The sequence below is a fragment of the Myotis brandtii genome, unplaced genomic scaffold (genome assembly GCF_000412655.1).
Source record: "Myotis brandtii unplaced genomic scaffold, ASM41265v1 scaffold50, whole genome shotgun sequence".
Classification (NCBI taxonomy): domain Eukaryota; kingdom Metazoa; phylum Chordata; class Mammalia; order Chiroptera; family Vespertilionidae; genus Myotis; species Myotis brandtii.
Window position 1 is genome coordinate 1,843,574 of NW_005369061.1, and position 17,833 is coordinate 1,861,406.

At 39.6% G+C, this 17,833-nt stretch overlaps 1 protein-coding gene across 1 annotated transcript in view; it reads right to left on the bottom strand.

Moving 5' to 3' along the window:
* Nucleotides 1-669: 669 nt before the first annotated feature.
* Nucleotides 670-17,833, bottom strand: part of NLK (nemo-like kinase) — a 133,315-nt gene continuing 116,151 nt past the window's right edge. Inside the window, 4 exon segments of the mRNA XM_005876912.2 lie at nt 670-2,471; nt 5,090-5,183; nt 6,077-6,275; nt 12,069-12,155. Of these exon segments, the coding sequence (XP_005876974.2) occupies nt 2,417-2,471; nt 5,090-5,183; nt 6,077-6,275; nt 12,069-12,155 (435 nt within the window). The 3' untranslated portion in view covers nt 670-2,416.

The window sequence follows — 17,833 nt, forward strand, 5'->3', positions numbered from 1 at the left end:
CACATGAAAATAGGATTCCTTGTTTAGAAAAAAAAGTTTAAAATCCACTGGATTATACTCTAAAGGTGTGGAAAGATTTTAAAGTTGTATATTTATTTATATTTAAAGTATATTTTTATTGATTTCAGAGGGGATCGGAGGGGGATAGAGAGATAGAAATATCAATGATGAGAGAGAATAATTGATTGGCTGCCTCCTGCACACCCCACACTGGGGATCGAGCCCATAACCTGGGCATGTGCCCTGATCGGGTATCGAACCGTGACCTCATGCAATTCATAATGCTTTGAAATGAGTCATTGTACAGGATCGAGCCCATAACCTGGGCATGTGCCCTGATTGGGTATCGAACCGTGACCTCAAAGTATTATACATGCAATTCATAATGCTTTGAAATGAGTCATTGTACAAGGTTGACGCTCAAACCCTGAGCCACACAGGCCAGGCTCAAGTTGTATATATTTAAATCACAATGTCTTTGATATTGGTTAAATTTTCAATATGGTTTTGGCAAGCTAATGCTTCTGGGAAGGTTTTTAAAAAGCACATCTAATTTCCTCAAAGATCTAAGTGGAAATATAAGTAGGAAATGTCTCAAAACTTTGCAAATTCAGTAAGCTGTACTGAAGAGAAAACAAAAAAGAGGAACTGAAATAAACAGATGACACATTTTTTCAAATGTCACATTTAATGTTTTCACCACTGTACTTCAAATCTACATTGTACAAAGTGACCAGTAAGTGTGCCACGGTAATTGACCAACCTCTGAGATTGTACCTTTCACACCAGTGTCTTCTTGGGCTCTTTTGATACTAAACACGTTTCTCATTCAAGTGAATTGAAATGCTTCAGTTGGGTTGATTCTCAGGAGCCTCATAAAAAAAAGAAACAAAGATATTGCACCATCTTTGTTTAGTAATTCAATGTTTGTTTCTTTCACAGCAAATAATTACTTCATTGAAGTTAAAACTTCCAAACATAACTTATTAATAGTCTTCAAATTCAGCTCAGATCACTCAAGATGAAAATACTCTGCTAAATACAGATAACTTACAATAACTTTAACAGTTAATTGTCCATAACACACACCAAGGTTTTTTCCTAGACCAATTTTAAGACGATCCATTAATATTCCTTGTACAGGTGAAAAATGATCTTCAGTTTTCTTCTCTTTTTATTTTTAATATAAAAGTTGGAAGGGACATTCAAGTTTCAAGTCTCCACATTGAACTTAAAAAAAAAAAAATAGTCATCATCAGCATGTGGAGGTAAACAAGCCAAGTTGTATAACTCCAGGAGGTAGAGGCCTTCAATTTGTATTCATATATACATATGCACAGAAGAATTCAGTGTTCCAACAGAAAAAAGAATTTGTCAAAAAGTAATAAGTTATTTACTACTGTGACATTTCAAGACTCCCACAGCTTTGCCTAAGGACACAAACACATTTGACATAATTCCCTATGTGCCTTTTTTTTTTTTTGTGGCTTTAAATTTCTTTAAAATTTGTTTTTGTCTTTTATTTTTATCTTTTTTTATTGTCCAGTGCAGGAAAAGTCTCACAAAATTTCACAGACCTAAAATGTGCAAGCTAGTTCTCTCTCTATACAGCAATGTTGGAATTCTTTTGAAATTAGCCCAGAAATGAATTATTTACACACATGAAAGATGCATGCTTGGGGGTTCTTTTATGTAAGAAAGAGCAGAAAAACTTCTAATAAAAATAGATTAAATATATATATATATATTTATACTGGGTAAGGAAAACAGAAGTTTAGTCTCTCCTAGTCACAAACTCATTCTTTCTACCCACAACATTGGATTTTAGACAGCACACATCACCGTCACGGCTCTAATGAGAAGCTAATTATAGGGCTTGATCATTAGGTGGCATGCCCCACCCCCCTCCCCCCAGGTGCGGCCACGATCAGCTCACGTGGCTCCATGATTGGTCACAGGCAAGGTTTCTAGATTCTTTCATTTTAGAAAACCCTTAATTTTCAGGAATGGCTCAAATATCAAAATGTATGACTGTCCTGTGTGTGTGTGTGTGTGTGAACAATCCCACTTCATTTTAAAAAAAGAAAAACAAAACAAAACAAAAACACAAAACCCCAAACTTCCAAATTTGGTTCAATTCTCATTTGTTCTGAGGTGAGCCATAACAGCTGCACTAAATTCATAAAACATGTGCAACTCTGGGTAAAATATTTTTCTTCTAAAAGCACAACCACTTTACAAGATTAAAAGTCTAGTAACATTTCTAAATATTATTCATATCATACAAGTAGTGGTTGTTAATTTAAAACTTCATTAGTAAAATTACAGTACAAGCATGATTAACCTCCAGAATTGCAAATCCCAGACTCCAGTGGAAAGCTACATTACATCTTCAGTAGTACATTATCTTCCACCGTCACTCCCACACCAGAGGAGATGGGGGCATCTCAGATGGCTGGGCAACAGTGGAACTAGAAAAAAAAGGAGACATGGTGAAAACACTTGTAACACCACAAAGGGCAAAGGGGAATTCACTGTTGCCTGTTTTCTTCCCTGCCTTTAAAAAAAAACCTGTAAAGTCCAGCTGTGGATTTTGATTGGTTTCTTTTAACTTCTGTAAATTGCATCTGTTCCACATTGTTTGCTTAAGGATCTATGTTTAGTGAGGCAATATGGTACAGTGGCTAATACATGGCCTTGGAAACAATGTCATTTACTAGTTGTGTGACACAGAGCAGATTCCTTCATCTTTCCTCTTGGAGAGGGATAATGCTATTGTTTTTTTTATTGTTAATCCTCACCCGAGGATCATTTAGATAAAGGGAGGGGGAAGAGACACACAGAGAGAAACATTGAAGTGAGAGAGACACATCAATTGGTTGCTTCCTGCATTCACCCCAACCAGAGCCGGGGATTGAGCCTGCAACCAAGGTACACACCTTGACCAGAATCAAACCCGGGACCCTTCAGTCTGTGGGCCGAAGCTGTATCCACTGAGCCAAACCAGCTAGGGCAGGGAATGCTATTGTGATGAATAAATGAGATAATGTATGTAAAGTGCTTTCCACAGTGCCTACTTCATAATATAAAGTAAATGGTAGTTATTATAAATAGTAATGCTTATAATCAATTAGAAAAATAACCTTAAACGATGCAGAATTATCCATTTGAAAGTAACCTCTCAAAATACAGTGACTTTAAGTGGGAACCTGTTTTTTGTTGTTGTTGTTAATCCTCACCCGAGTATTAACATTGATTTTTGGAGAGTGGAAGGGAGGGGAAGAAACAGAGAGAGAAACATCAATGTGAGAGAGACACATTGATTGGTTGCCTCTGGGACACACCCTGAACTGGATGGAGCCTGCAACTGAGGCACATGCCCTTGACCAGAATCAAACCCATGACCCTTCAGTCCATGGGCTGACGCTCTAACCACTTAGCAACTGGATAGGGCTTTTTTTGTTGTTGTTCTTAGGATATTTTGTTGTTCTGAGGATATTTTTTCCCCATTGATTTTTAAAGGGAGTGAGAGGGAGGGGGAGAAACAGAGAGAAACATGTAAGTGAGAGAGACACATCCATCGAAGTGAGGACCTACTTTGAATGAGCCTCATAAGCTTTCTTTATCAAGTATTAACTGAGTAGTAATGGATAATCATTTAGCATTTGTTATCCATTGATTTGTTTTATCAGTTATTTCATATGTCTGTCTAATGCTGCCAACCAGATTATAAACATAATCTAGGGATTGTGTGTAAGCACTTTGCTTCTCTGGGGCCCAGAATAATGAATAACTTGCACCTGGAAAGGTACTGGGACACTGACTGTTAGGGGGAAAAAACTAAAACAAAGTAATTTTAAACAACAGAGAAGTAAAAATGCAACTTAATTCTTTCTTTCTAACAACATATACATGGAATAATTCTAAACAAAAAAATCTTGACTTTGATTCAATAAATTAAACCAACTTCAATACCATGTTAAGACCAATTAAAACAGAAATGAGGGGAAGGGAAAGAGAATCAGAGAGAAGAGGGAAAAAGAAGAGGGAGAAAGGCAGGTGGGGAAGAAAGGAGATAGAGTGTGGCCTCTCAGATCCAAACCGCCCCCCCTTCTTTGTGCTCCTTTGTGATACAGGAGCCAGATGCTGTTCACATTTCTCCTCGGCCACCTGCTGGATGCTAGCCTTTGTCGACAGAGGGTGCTGGAGAGGCATCGCCCGGCCATAGCATTAGGAAGCAGCTGCCCTTCCCGGTCCGGTCCGGTGTGCCTTTTTATTTTGTTTTACTTCTTTATTTTAATATGAAAGGCCCAGCTGTGGTCTACCCGAACATTCCGGCAAGTTGCTCTGCAGCCCAACAGGCCTCTTTGATGGATGAGTTCTGCCCCCACGTTTGGAAAGTTTCTTCACCACCCTCATGGGTGTGTCTCTGTGGCAGCCATATCACCTCCAAATCTTATTAGCTTTGGGTGAAGGGACCTCCTCTAAGGTCTTAATTTCTTCCTTGTTCACTCTTTCCCTAGTTAATGCTTCTGTTATTAAATTTTATGGGGTGTGGTTTCTTTCTCATGTCTGGGCCTTCACTGGTACAAGCAGTCAGGGAAAGAGAGACTGAGAAGGCAAGGACAAAGAGAATGGGGCTTCTAGGTTCCAAAGCAGGTTTCTAGCTCTTGAACCAACAAGCCTACTGGACACACCCGCAGTGCATCTATAAAAATAAATGTTCTTGCTGCACTTATTCCGAAGGTGCTGGGGATGGCAGTGGGAATCCCGGTGACCATGTCTAACTCCAGGACAATGGCCACCACACTGTTGCTGCAGGAGATCCCCATGTACATGACCAGGCAGCACAATGGTCATTTGGGGGAAAAACTACCAAAGCGACCACAGTGAATTGGCATCAGTGTAAAAACTAATGCTAACATTTTAATATGCTTTTGACTAAAGCCAAAGTTCATAACAGAAACTTTCTGTTGGACCTTTTATCTATGTTACTGAATCAAAATAAAAACAGAAATATGCTGAATAACAAAATCACAACGGCCTCCTAATCCTAACAAGAAAGTTAGAATTATGTTCACATAGTTACCTAATAAAGCTCTTAAAAGCAGCAGACTGAGGGTTGATGCAGAGAGGCACTCTGTTTCCTTTCTGCTGTTCCAGAATGAACTGGTGAATAATTTCTGTGGAGAAAACAAACACACAGGCATGCCAATTTGCAGGTCTGGGAGCGGCGGGTTCTCCGCTAACGCTAGCCAGCGTCAGAGCAGCATTTCCTGCTGGTTTAGTTAAATCAGACACACATCATTTGTCAGGCAGACTCCAGCAGAACTTTCCTGAAACCAAATGACAGGTGCTGCTAAACACAGGCAAAACCCCCCAAAGCGCCTCACTCAGGGCGAAAATCCCATCCGTGGGAGGAGTAAAATGGTCTATAAATTTGAGAGTTGACACCACAGGGTTTGGCAATATGAGTGAACTCTTCTAAATTGCTGGTAATTACCATCTTATTGAAAATCACTTAAAATACCTTGATGATTAGATACAGTTTGGGGCTGGTTTCTTTGGGAACTGCTCTCTCTTCTAAAATGCGCTATAGCAGACACTCAAATCATTCAGAATTTTGGATGTCATAACCTCCCACCCCATCCCAAAAGGAGGTGGTGTCAGGAAATTTTACAAGTCGACTAGCAGAAATTTCCTTCTCTTGTCATCATCCATGGAATGATCCCTCAGTGGATGTTTACCTTTTTTAAAACTTTGCATGTTATACATCCAATATGTTCCATTCAATTAATTACACTCAATGAATACATATTAAATATATTGAGTCACACTCATCAAGTAAGTTAGTTTTGAAAACAAGAACAAAATATTTACTCCTCTGCCTGTCCTTCTCCTGGATGTAGTACTAACTGAGCGTTTTTATAACATACATAGCATTCATGGTACATGACTTGAATAGAGTTGTACGCGAGGCTGTAAAATAAACCTATGAGATCTCAGCTCTTCGGGCCACGCAATGAAAAACGTTACTAGTGATCCTGCCAGGCCGAAGGCCAAAAAAGGTACTCACCTTTAACCTGTCGAACAGAACTGAGGTTCTTCTCAAAAGTGTCATCAAATTTGGGGTTGGTGACAGGCTCAAAGTCACTGGTATAAACTCTTCCAGTAGAGGTGGAAAAGCAACATTTACACATACACGTGTGATATCGTAGTCGCCCTTCATCTAGGTAGGGGTGGGCTAAGGCATCCTTAGCGGATATTCTTTTGGACTGAAATCAAATTTAGAGACCAGCACATCAACACTACAGATAAACACGACTGTCCACACAGGGTCTTTCTCAAGGCACAGTAACTGCTTATACTTTATGGTACATCCTGTGTAAAGAGGGATAACTGAAGTCAGAGTGGGTAATGCAGCAGTTGAGGGAGTATGAAGTGACTTTCTGCTAAGATCCCAAAGAATTCCTACCTCAAAATAAATGTATGCAGCGCCCACAGTTATAAATATCATGACATTTAAATATGTAATGCTTTGGAGGGGAATTTACATTTTATTTTTATTTTTTTAAATAAAATTTTATTGATTTCAGAGAGGAAGGGAGAGGGAGAGAGAGAGAGAAAAATCAATGATGAGAGAGAATCATCGATTGTCTGCCTCCTGCACGCCCCACACTAGGGACCGAGCCTGCAACCCTGGCATGTGCCCTTGACCAGAATCGAACCTGGGACCCTTCAGTCCACAGGTGGATGCTCTATCCACTGAGCCAAACCAGCTAGGGCAGAAGTTTACATTTTAAATAGCAGTTATAGTTTCTAAACATGTCTCAGCATCTAGAAGAGATGTGATCACGGTGGCAATTTTACAAAGCTGCTTGAAACTTTAATTCTCTTAGAATGCCAAGTCAACACAGGATATGTGAAGCTGCTGGAGTTAGGCAGCAGGTAACAGCCTGAACGCCATGTTTTAATATCCAGCTCACTCTGAATATCAGCAGCCCGTTGTTTCCTGACACTTCAGGTCAGAATACGTAATATACTAGTTTCAGGTTGATAAACCATACACTTTTAAACTCATTTCTCCATTAAAAAAAAGTCCTTCCTTTGAGCTCAGTGGACATATAAGTACTACTGTGTGAGAGAAAGTGAATTTTAAAGGATTTAAGGTCAGGCTCAGGAGCAGAGAATAGAATAAAAACTGACACTCTGCCCTACTTGCAATATGATCAAGCACTTCATATAACATGATTAACACCCCCCCCCAACCCAAAAAAACATTTTGCACTTAAACCAAACAACAACAATAAAAAACAAACAAAAAACACCAGATCATCCTGACTGGTTCTGGTCCCCCAGATAATGAAATGTTAACTACTTCCCATAAACCCAGATTCCCCCAAAACATTTTAATCTCTGCTTTTTTGCTGTGCTGATGCTAAAAGGCATGCCATGCCCTTCCAGGAGACGATCATCGCAAATGAAAGCTGCTGTCTCTCCACCACGAGCAGACAAATGTAAACGTGACAACCTTGGCTTTGCTCCTGTTGTTTTGTACTTGGTGACCCAGCTGAACTGATTCACTGGTACTTTTAGCAAGTAAACTTTTTCTCTTTGTAAATAAGTCCAGCTATTCCTGGAGGTTGCACTGGAATAAAGGTCCACTGTCAGGCCCGGCTGGCATGGCTCAGTGGTTGAGCGTCAACCTATGAACCAGGACGTCGCTGGTTTGATTCCCAGTCAGGGGACATGCCCGGGTTTCAGGCTTAATCCCCAATGTGGAGCGTGCAGGAGGCAGCCAATTAATGATTCTCTCTCATCACTGGTGTTTCTTTCTCTCTCCATTTCTCTCTAAAAGCAATAAAAATATATTTTAAAAAAGAAAGTCTACTGTCAGAATCAAAAGAAACTAGCTGGCCAGTCTCACATATGGATTGAGCTCTTCGGCTTTTGCTCACTAAATTTGGTTGTTGGCCGAGTCTATTTCTGTTTCCGATTGAAAAGAGTGATTATGTCCACACTGGTGACCGCTATAATTGAATCTGGGTTTTAATTTTACCATCTGACCATTAAGTCACTTCTGTCAGGTGGCAGATGTCAGAAATTGGGTTCCTATGAGCTGCCGCCAGTAGCTGGAGTCTGGCTTCCCTATTGGTCTTTGTGGTTCTTTTTTTTGTTTTTTTGTTTTTTTAAATAGGTTTTTATTGATTTTAGAGAGAGAGGAAGGGAAAGGGAGAGAAACATCTATCGACTGCTTCCTGTACATGCCTCAACTGGGGATCGCACTCACAACCTGGGTGTGTGTCCTGACCGGGAATGGAACCTGAGACCACTGAGTACATACGATTAAACTCCAACCAACTGAGCAACACTGACCAGGGCTCCTTTTTTCTTATATTTGCCTAAAGGCTCCTGCTACAAACTAAAGATCAGGAATTGAGTATTCCTTAAGAAATATCACAAGGACCTCAGTGATGTTTCTCTCTCTCTCCCTTCCTCTCTAAAAGCAATAAAAATATATTTTAAAAAAGAAAGTCTACTGTCAGAATCAAAAGAAACTAGCTGGCCGACAGTGCACCTTTCCCGAGACAGGGCCCTTCAATCCGTGTCTCTGGCCAGTCTCACATATGGATTGAGCTCTTCGGCTTTTACTCACTAAATCTGGTTGTTGGCCGAGTCTATTTCTGTTTCCGATTGAAACGAGTGATTATGTCCACACTGGTGACCGCTATGATTGAATCTGGGTTTTAATTTTACCATCTGACCATTAAGTCACTTCTGTCAGGTGGCAGATGTCAGAAATTGGGTTCCTATGAGCTGCCGCCAGTAGCTGGAGTCTGGCTTCCCTATTGGTCTTTGTGGTTCTTTTTTTTGTTTTTTTGTTTTTTTGTTTTTTTTTTTTTTAAATAGGTTTTTATTGATTTTAGAGAGAGAGGAAGGGAAAGGGAGAGAAACATCTATCGACTGCTTCCTGTACATGCCTCAACTGGGGATCGCACTCACAACCTGGGTGTGTGTCCTGACCGGGAATGGAACCTGAGACCACTGAGTACATACGATTAAACTCCAACCAACTGAGCAACACTGACCAGGGCTCCTTTTTTCTTATATTTGCCTAAAGGCTCCTGCTACAAACTAAAGATCAGGAATTGAGTATTCCTTAAGAAATATCACAAGGACCTCAGTAAAGGATGCTATCAGATGGTACTCTGACCGCTGTCTTCATGGTATGAATTCATGGGTGTAACTGATATCATCCCCACAGACACCACTGCTGAGACCGAACCAGGTATCTGAGCCAGGATTTCCAGGATCGTTTCAGTCCAGGAGCAGACACATGGCAACAGACTGCGTAGCCCAGTGGTTCTCAACCTTGGCTGCACATTAGAATCACCTGGGAATCTTTTTAAAATCTTTTTTGTTATGGGGTGAGGCCACAACATTTGTAACAAAGAAACAGAATTTCTGGAGGATGAGGCCCAGAAATCAGGATTTTAAAAAGATTCCCAGGTGATTCTAACGTGCAGCCAAGGTTGAGAACCACTGGCTTAGCCCAATAGTAACAATAAGTAATTAATTACTGCAACTAAATAGGCTAAATAAACTGATTTAATTATGGTTAGTGTTCTATTTTTAATGGATATTTAAAAAACCCTCATTTCTTTCTTTTTAATGTATGGCCAAACCTAAATTCAACAGGTTAAAAACAGAATAAAACATTCTTTAAAAATGATATCTACTTTTAATGTCGATTATAAATTAATAAAGCATCAGGCCAATTTAAAAATAAGAATTCTATGAAAAAACAACAACACATTTATTGGTTGGACTTGTTCTACAAGAAATGATAAAAAATGGTTAAATATTATGCAGTGATCCTTAACTTGCCAAATAAATTCCTTTATTTTTTTAATGACTGTGTAGTTATTTACTTAGGTTCAATAAGAATCTATTCTCTTTACCAGATAAATCTTACCTCCCTCTTATAAAGATAATTAATGGTAAATATGATATCAAAAGTTTCATTTACTGCCCTAGCTGGTTTGGCTCAGTGGATAAAGTGTTGGCCTGTGGACTGAAGGGTCCCAGGTTCGATTCCAGTCAAGAGCAAATGCTCAGGTTGCAGGCTCGATCCCCAGTCGGGGCTGTGCAGGAGGCAGCTGATAATGATTCTCTCTCATCATCGATGCTTCTATCTCTCTCTCTCTTCCTTTCTGAAATCAATAAAAAAAATATATTAAAAAAAGTTTCATTTATTTAGGTGTGACAATCCCACTATTGAGGAATAAGGACTACCTTTCACATAGAACTGAGTCTAACAGGCCTCCCAGGATAATGTGTGTGGTATCTGCTCTACAGCTTAGGACTCTCCAGCCTTAAGGTTGTAAAGTCTGTGAGTTCGGGCAGGTCAGGAGCCTTAATAAACATGGGCTCCCTGAGAAAGAGGATACCTTACAGATATAAGTACTGTAGGGAAAATCTAGTACAGGTCAATCACATGGTTTTTGGTTCCTAATCTAAATAGAACTAATAAAGAACACAAGATATTTCTGACACATAAAAGGAAATTTTAACCTCGGGGCCTTTATAATCTTCTATGGGCAGACAGAAATTACCTCTGAAGCTAGAAGTTAATGTGGCTCTAGTTTTGTTAACCATACAAAGGGTCTTTATGTATTAATCAACATCTCCTGTTAGCTATATAGATAGACTTGCCAAATAAAACAAAATACCAAACTAATGACACTAAATCACTAGCTCACTGAGCAAGTTATGTGGTTGGAATGGTCCTTAATGGCAGGAACTTGACCACAAGGAGGGACTGTGGAATTGAGAACGGCCACTTTGTCCTGCTTCCGTATTACTAAGTACCTCACAAAGTAATAAAGTAAACAAAGAAAAGGAAAACTAACAAACAAACAAACACCAAACAAATAAAAATCCACTATGCACCCTGAGATGTAACAAAAATAACTTGGTCACTGATTGGTTCTGGTCCCCAAATAATAAAACCTTGACTGTTTCTCACAAACCTGGACTCTAACAAAACATTTTTATCCCTAATCTTTGTTATGCTGATGTCTCAAGACAGCTCTGGCCTTTGTGGATTTGATCCTCATGTGAGACAGCTGCTGTTTTCTCATCACAAACAGACTAATGTAAACGTAGAAACTGTTAATTCTGTGGGCATCCCCCCCTTTAAATACCTGCTGTTTTTTTGTATTTGGTGACTTTCTTGTACTCTTAGCAAGTAAAATTTTCTTTTCTAAATGCTTCCATTTTTGAGTCTTCTTTAACAACAGTTATTGGTACAGATATGAATAATATTCTTTGGATGAATGAATAAATGAAGAGCTAACTTTTGTTCCAAAAGAGTCAAGTCCAAAAATGGCATCTGGCCCTAACTGGTTTGGCTCAGTGGATAAAGCATCGGCCTTCGGACTCAAGGGTCCCAGGTTCAGTTCCGGTCAAGGGCATGTACCTTGGTTGCGGGCACATCCCCAGTGGGGAGTGTGCAGGAGGCGGCTGATCGATGTTTCTCTCTCATCGATGTTTCTAACTCTATCCCTCTCCCTTCCTCTCTGTAAAAAAATCAATAAAATATATTTAAAAAAAATGGCATCTGGAAAAGCTACCATCCCAACAACTCCTTATACAATATAACAGACAGATTTTTTTCAAACCATGTTAAAATCTTTTTCCTCCTGATTTAAGTTGGTGCCGCATCTGGAAAAGCTACCATTCCAACAACTCCTTATACAATATAACGGAGAGATTTTTTTTCAAACTATGTTAAAATCTTTTTCCTCCTGATTTAAGTTGGTGCCAAACTCCTTTTACAAATTGAGAGAAATAAAGCTGGTACAGTTTTTCATCTCCCTTCCCCCTCAGCTCTTAGGGGTTAATAATCAAACTTCTGTATGATGAGTGAGCATGATACACATGAAACTGAGGACTGAAGTTTATCTTTTGCAAAGTCATTATTTACATTGTCCAGCTCTTGATGTTTTTCTTAGAACACATGTATTTTTAATTCATTACAAAGTATAAAAACAAAAACTACTTACTGGATCAAAGACCAACATCCTGCAAAGGAGATGAACAGCTTCATGTGTAGCCTGACTAGACAGGGTATAAAGTACAGGAAGAGATGGCTGTGAAAAAATAAAGAATTCAAATATGTAAAGGAGTGTAAGTAGATACGCAGTATAGCTGATTTATGGCAAGGTAAGTACCCAGCTCAAAAAATGTGTGCACATAAGTAATAACTCAAAGAGAAGGAGTATTCCCCCATAACTAGTCTCAAAAACAACTATCATTGACTCCCAGTAGCATATTTTGTATTGCATGATTACCCATTGGAGGTTAGAGCACAAAGGAGCCTAGGAAAATGAAAGCTAACCCTGTACTATGGAGCTCCTGTTAGCCTTATACTGTAAATGCTTTAGTATTAGCCTTATACTGTAAATGCTTTAGCAGGAAGAGAAGAACAAACATGCCTAGAAGTGAGAGAAAAAGGATTTAATACCTTGGCCACATGCAAACTTAAGCATGTAAACTGTGCAAAAAGGAAGCATGTGAACTATGTCTTATGGCAACATTACCATAAAGCTGCTAAAACACTAGTCCTAAAGGAGATGTAAAAAGAATTTTCTCAGAACGTATGACATTGTTTGCACTGGGTCCACCTACTATTTTGCCTTTACCACCTGACTTCTCATTCAATAATTGTCTTTTGTAAGTGGCATGCATGTCCTGTTGTCAAGATCTAGCCTTCTTGTATTGATGCAGGGAGCTGGCTTTTAGGACCTGAAAAGCCACAGAGCTTATAAAGCTATTTCACAGCTTGGAGAGCTGGGGACAGAGCATCTCTGCTCTTTCTGTCACACAAATAACATTAAAAGGTCTCGTCGGATCTCAATCACAGCTTCAGAATCTTGTTACAAGACTTACATATCTATCTCCTTCCAACAAAGCCACACAGGAAAATCCAACAAGAATAAGACACCCTGGAACCATCAGGAGGTAATTATTCAACTTACAGAAGTTTTCTTCAGGATCAAGGAGTCATAGCAATAAGATGAGATGGGTATACAGTAAGATGAGATTGGGGTTCTAGTTCACTGACAAATTAGATAAATCAACATGTCTGAATCTCAGTATTCTTAAGTATTAAACGAGAAGGTTGGACTAAAGGATCTCTTCAGTTTACTTTCGTGTGAGACTCGACAGGACTACCACAGATAACAAGTATTAAGTACACAGAACCTAGAGATAGTTGATATTCACATATTTGCAGACCAATTTATTATCCCTTGGTGCATTTCCATGTTTGCAGGTAGAGAAGTATTTTTTGTTAAAAATTATGTAGGTCTATGTAGCTCTGAAATTATTTGTATTAGTCAAGATAAGGGGGGTAGTGTGGAGAGTGTTAAGGAAGAGCTTTAACTTACAACTTAATTTATATGTATTTTTCCCTAATAATTTTTTTTATTGTGTGAAATTAAGTAAATTGATATCCTTAAAAGATGTGGATTCTTGGTTTTGACAGTGAATAGCTGTCCTCTTCTTCACTGGCTTGTGCAAGTTGGCAGCCAGATTCCAGCCAATTCTTACTGACTCTGCTATCTCACCATGAGCAACTCTTTCCTCTCCACTCCCCAAGTGCATCTGCACCTCATGCTAGTTTTGTGGAGGAGGTATGTCATAGCTCAGGGAAGGGAATACTGGGCTCTAATTCTAACTCTGCTATCACTAGACGTGGGTTAAGTCACTGGACCTTGGCTTTCTCATCTATTAGACTGCACCAGCACATCATCTAATGTTCACCAAATCCCAGGTCCTGGGCTAGGTGTTAGGGCAACTAAGATGAGTAACATCTCTCTGGTGGGCAAGGAAAACATAACCAATTAGTTCCAGAAGCCACTGAATGGAGGATAGAGAAGAAATTAGAAGGCAAAATTGATAAGACTTGAGGATGCCTGGATATGAGACAGGGAGTTTATGAACAGCCAATGAGAAGATGTTAAGTTTACCTGAAATTTAAACAACCCTCACACCCCAAATTGTACCTTTCTTCATAAAACTACATCCCAACAAATACACTAAAAATAAGGCTAAGTTTAATTTTAGCCTAGAACAGTCATATTATGCTGCCTTCTACTTTTCTGGGTTTATATGCATGTTGAAAAGAAGAACAGAGCCCGGCCAGCGTGGTTCAGTGGTTGAGTGTCGACCTATGAACCAGGAGGTCATGGTTCGATTCCCGGCCAGGTCACATGCCTAGGTTGCGGACTTGATCCCTAGTGTGTGGCATGCAGGAGGCAGCCGATCAATGGTTCTCTCTCATCATTGATGTTTCTCTCTCTCTCTCTCTCTCTCTCTCTCTCCCCCTTCCTGAAGTCAATAAAATATATTAAAAAAAAAAAAAAGACAGATCCACTCTGATCACTAAAAAAAGAGGCACAGAGAGAAAGAACAGTCAGTTCAGTCATTCCAATACTTCTCCAGTAAGAAAAACACTAATAATTTAGCTCTCAGCACTGGCTCCACAGAAAAAATATAATTTTAGAGATGCTGCATTTTTTTTTCTTAAAGAATATGTTTTTATTGATTTTAGAGAGAGAGGAAGGGAGGAGGAAAGAGAGAGAAAAACATCGATGTGAGAAACATTGATCAGTTGCCTTCTTTATGCACCCCAATTAGGGATTGAACCTGCAACCTGGGCGTGTGCCCTGACCAGGAATCGAACCAGTCACCTTGCTCAACCAATTGAGCCACACCAGGAGGATGAGATGCTGCATTTCTAATTCAATTTCCCTCCCTCCAGTTCACCAGCCATTATGGTTGAAACCAATTTGGCCCATGTTATAGAACCAGAACAAGTTTATATTTCTCATCAAGTACTGGAATTACTTGAATAAGAGAAAAAATAGAATGCTTAAAAATATACCCTAAATATCTCATTGGGAAAAAAGTTTCTGCTAATTCCCCTAACATTTATACTGATCACTTTCCTCCCCTTTTAAAATATACCAGTCCATTTTCTGTTTGTTTTGCAAGTTTATAAGTCACTTAGCAATGCAGGAGTGAGTGGGTGCCAGCGAGTGAGGACAGGAAGGGTTATAAAAAGTGCTCTATTAATGACTGTGATTAATTGTCAGTGAAATGAAGCAAGGATGAGCTTCTGGAACTGGGTGAGAGGCCCTAAATGGATATACCACAGTCATCATGAGCCAACTGCAGAGAGCTGGTCCCCGGAGTCAAGTCAGCACGGCTGTGTGCGTCTGTTAGATGTCCTGTCAGTTTTCACCTGGCAGCAAAGAAGCTGTTACCGTCAGTCGGCAATGTTAACCGAGGATGCACAATGTGAAGTGCATGGCAGTAAGCGCTTGGGGGTTTTATAAAAGAAACTCCCACCTGAAAAATAGTAAGTTTGAACTGAATGAACTCTCTAACATACTCTGATTCTATCAAATGTAAGATAAGACAGGATTATTTTAACTTCAGTGAAAATATATCTACGCCTGACACAATTAGCTGGGAACAATCTGAGGAAAAATGAAAACCTTATTAGAGACGAACAAAAGGACTAAATTAGACTTTTCAATTCTACCCACAGGTCAGTGCCTCAACAACTATCTACCTTAATAGATAATGATGTAGGCTGTGGCAGCTAAGATTCTGAGTTGTATAAAAGTGACAATAAATAAAAAACACTGTACAGCCCTACTGGTCTGGCTCAGTGGATAGAGGGGGGGCTTGAGACTGAAGGGTCCCGGGTTCAGTTTCGGTCAAGGGCACAAACCTCAGTTCCAGGCTCGATCCCCAGTAGAGGGCGTGCATGAGGCAGCCGATCAATGATTCTCTCATTGATGTTTCTATCTCCCTCTCCCTTCCTCTCTGAAATCAATTTAAAAAAATGTATTTAAAAAACAAAAACAAAACACACAACACTGTGCAGTGTTTTTGTCTACTCAGCATTCCCTGACCTTCAGGGACCATTCTTTTCTCACTCAAGTGGTTTGACTGGCCTGGATTTCAATCTCCCAACTCCAAGGATGGCACGTGACCCAAGCCTGGACAATCAAATGACATATTTCCCTGAGCATCACGACTGGCTTCAGGATGGGCACATGGTCTAAAAAATAAAAAATGCAAGGGACATGGAATGGCTAATCCAACACATACCCCAATCCTCTTCTCCCTTATTTACCTTCATTTTATGAGATAGAAAATTCTCATTTTTAAAGCCTGTCTTGCATCTGGGAGGGCACATATCACACAGTTCTGGAAAATGACATATAAGCAAAAGTTTGTTAGGCAGGCTTCTTGGAAACTTTGCTTTCCTGACAAAAAGGACAGAGATGGCTAGTGCTCCCTCTTTCATTTTTCTTGTTTTAAAAGAGGATATGGCCGTAACCGGTTTGGCTCAGTGGATAGAGCGTCGGCCTGCGGACTGAAGGGTCCCAGGTTCGATTCCGGTCAAGGGCATGTACCTTGGTTGCGGGCACATCCCCAGTAGGGGGTGTGCAGGAGGCAGCTGATCGATGTTTCTCTCTCATCGATGTTTCTAACTCTCTATCCCTCTTCCTTCCTCTCTGTAAAAAAATCAATACAATATATTAAAAAAAAAATAAAAGAGGGTATAATTTCTGGATGCGCTACAGCTATTTTGTGACCCTGAGGCGGTAAGTGAGAGTATGAAGTCAACATTCTAAAGACGGCAGAGGAGAAAGAAAGAAAAAAAACTAGATCCTTGATGACATAATTGAGCTGCTATATCAGTTTTAGACTGTCTACCTCTGGACTTGATGAGGAAAAAAATGAACTATTTCTTTGAACCACTGTAAACAAGATTTTCTATTACTTATAACCAAACACATTCCTAACTAAATCAGAGAATTTCCAAATATTATTGCTGGATCTATTTGGGAAAGCTCTTTCCCAATGGACTGATATGCCAGTAGAACATAGGCTGGGACTACTGGGTCCATTTTTACAAACATATGAAGGTAAGATTGTCTGAAAATGAAGCCAACACACAGAAAAACAGAGAAGAAAAGAGAGTCAGATTCCTGGTATGGAACATCACTTGACTATCTGAATCCAGCAGGGCCTGAAGTCAGCTGTAGCCCAAGACTTTTCAGTTATATGAGCCAGTAAGTTGCTTTTATTGCTTAAGCTGGTTTTAACTGAGTTTCACTGGAAAGAGTCCTGACTGTTACACAACATGGAAATATACATATTAATCAATCAACACAAGTAAATGAACTTGAGGCAGTAATTTGTGACTTTAAAAAGATAATTAGGTTCTCCTGTATATATTTTTCAAAAAGTCCCAATGACAATAGTACATATTTCTGTTTGTACAAATATATGTAAATAAATGCATAGAAAAATATGTCTGGAAAGCTATTTTCAAATTAATCCAAAGGAGACTGGGATGGTGTGGGGGGTAGCTAAGGATGACTAACTCTCTGTAAAATTTTTATTTTACATGTACTCACATATTACTTGCATATAAACAAGTGAGATTTTAAAAGAATCTGCTGTGAAGATATATGTGCCAGGCCGTGACTGGCTAAGAACATAGGTTTTAAAATTAGAGGAATCGGCCCTGGCTGGTTTGGCTCAATGGATAGAGTGTCGGCCTGCGGACTGAGGGATCCCGGGTTTGATTCCAGCCAAGGGCACATGCCTGGGTTGTGGGCTTGATCCTCAGTGGGGAGCATGCAGGAGGCAGCCAATCGATGATTCTCTCTCATCACTGATGTTTCTCTCTCCTACTCCTTTCCTCTCTAAAATCAATAAAATATATTAAAAAATAAAA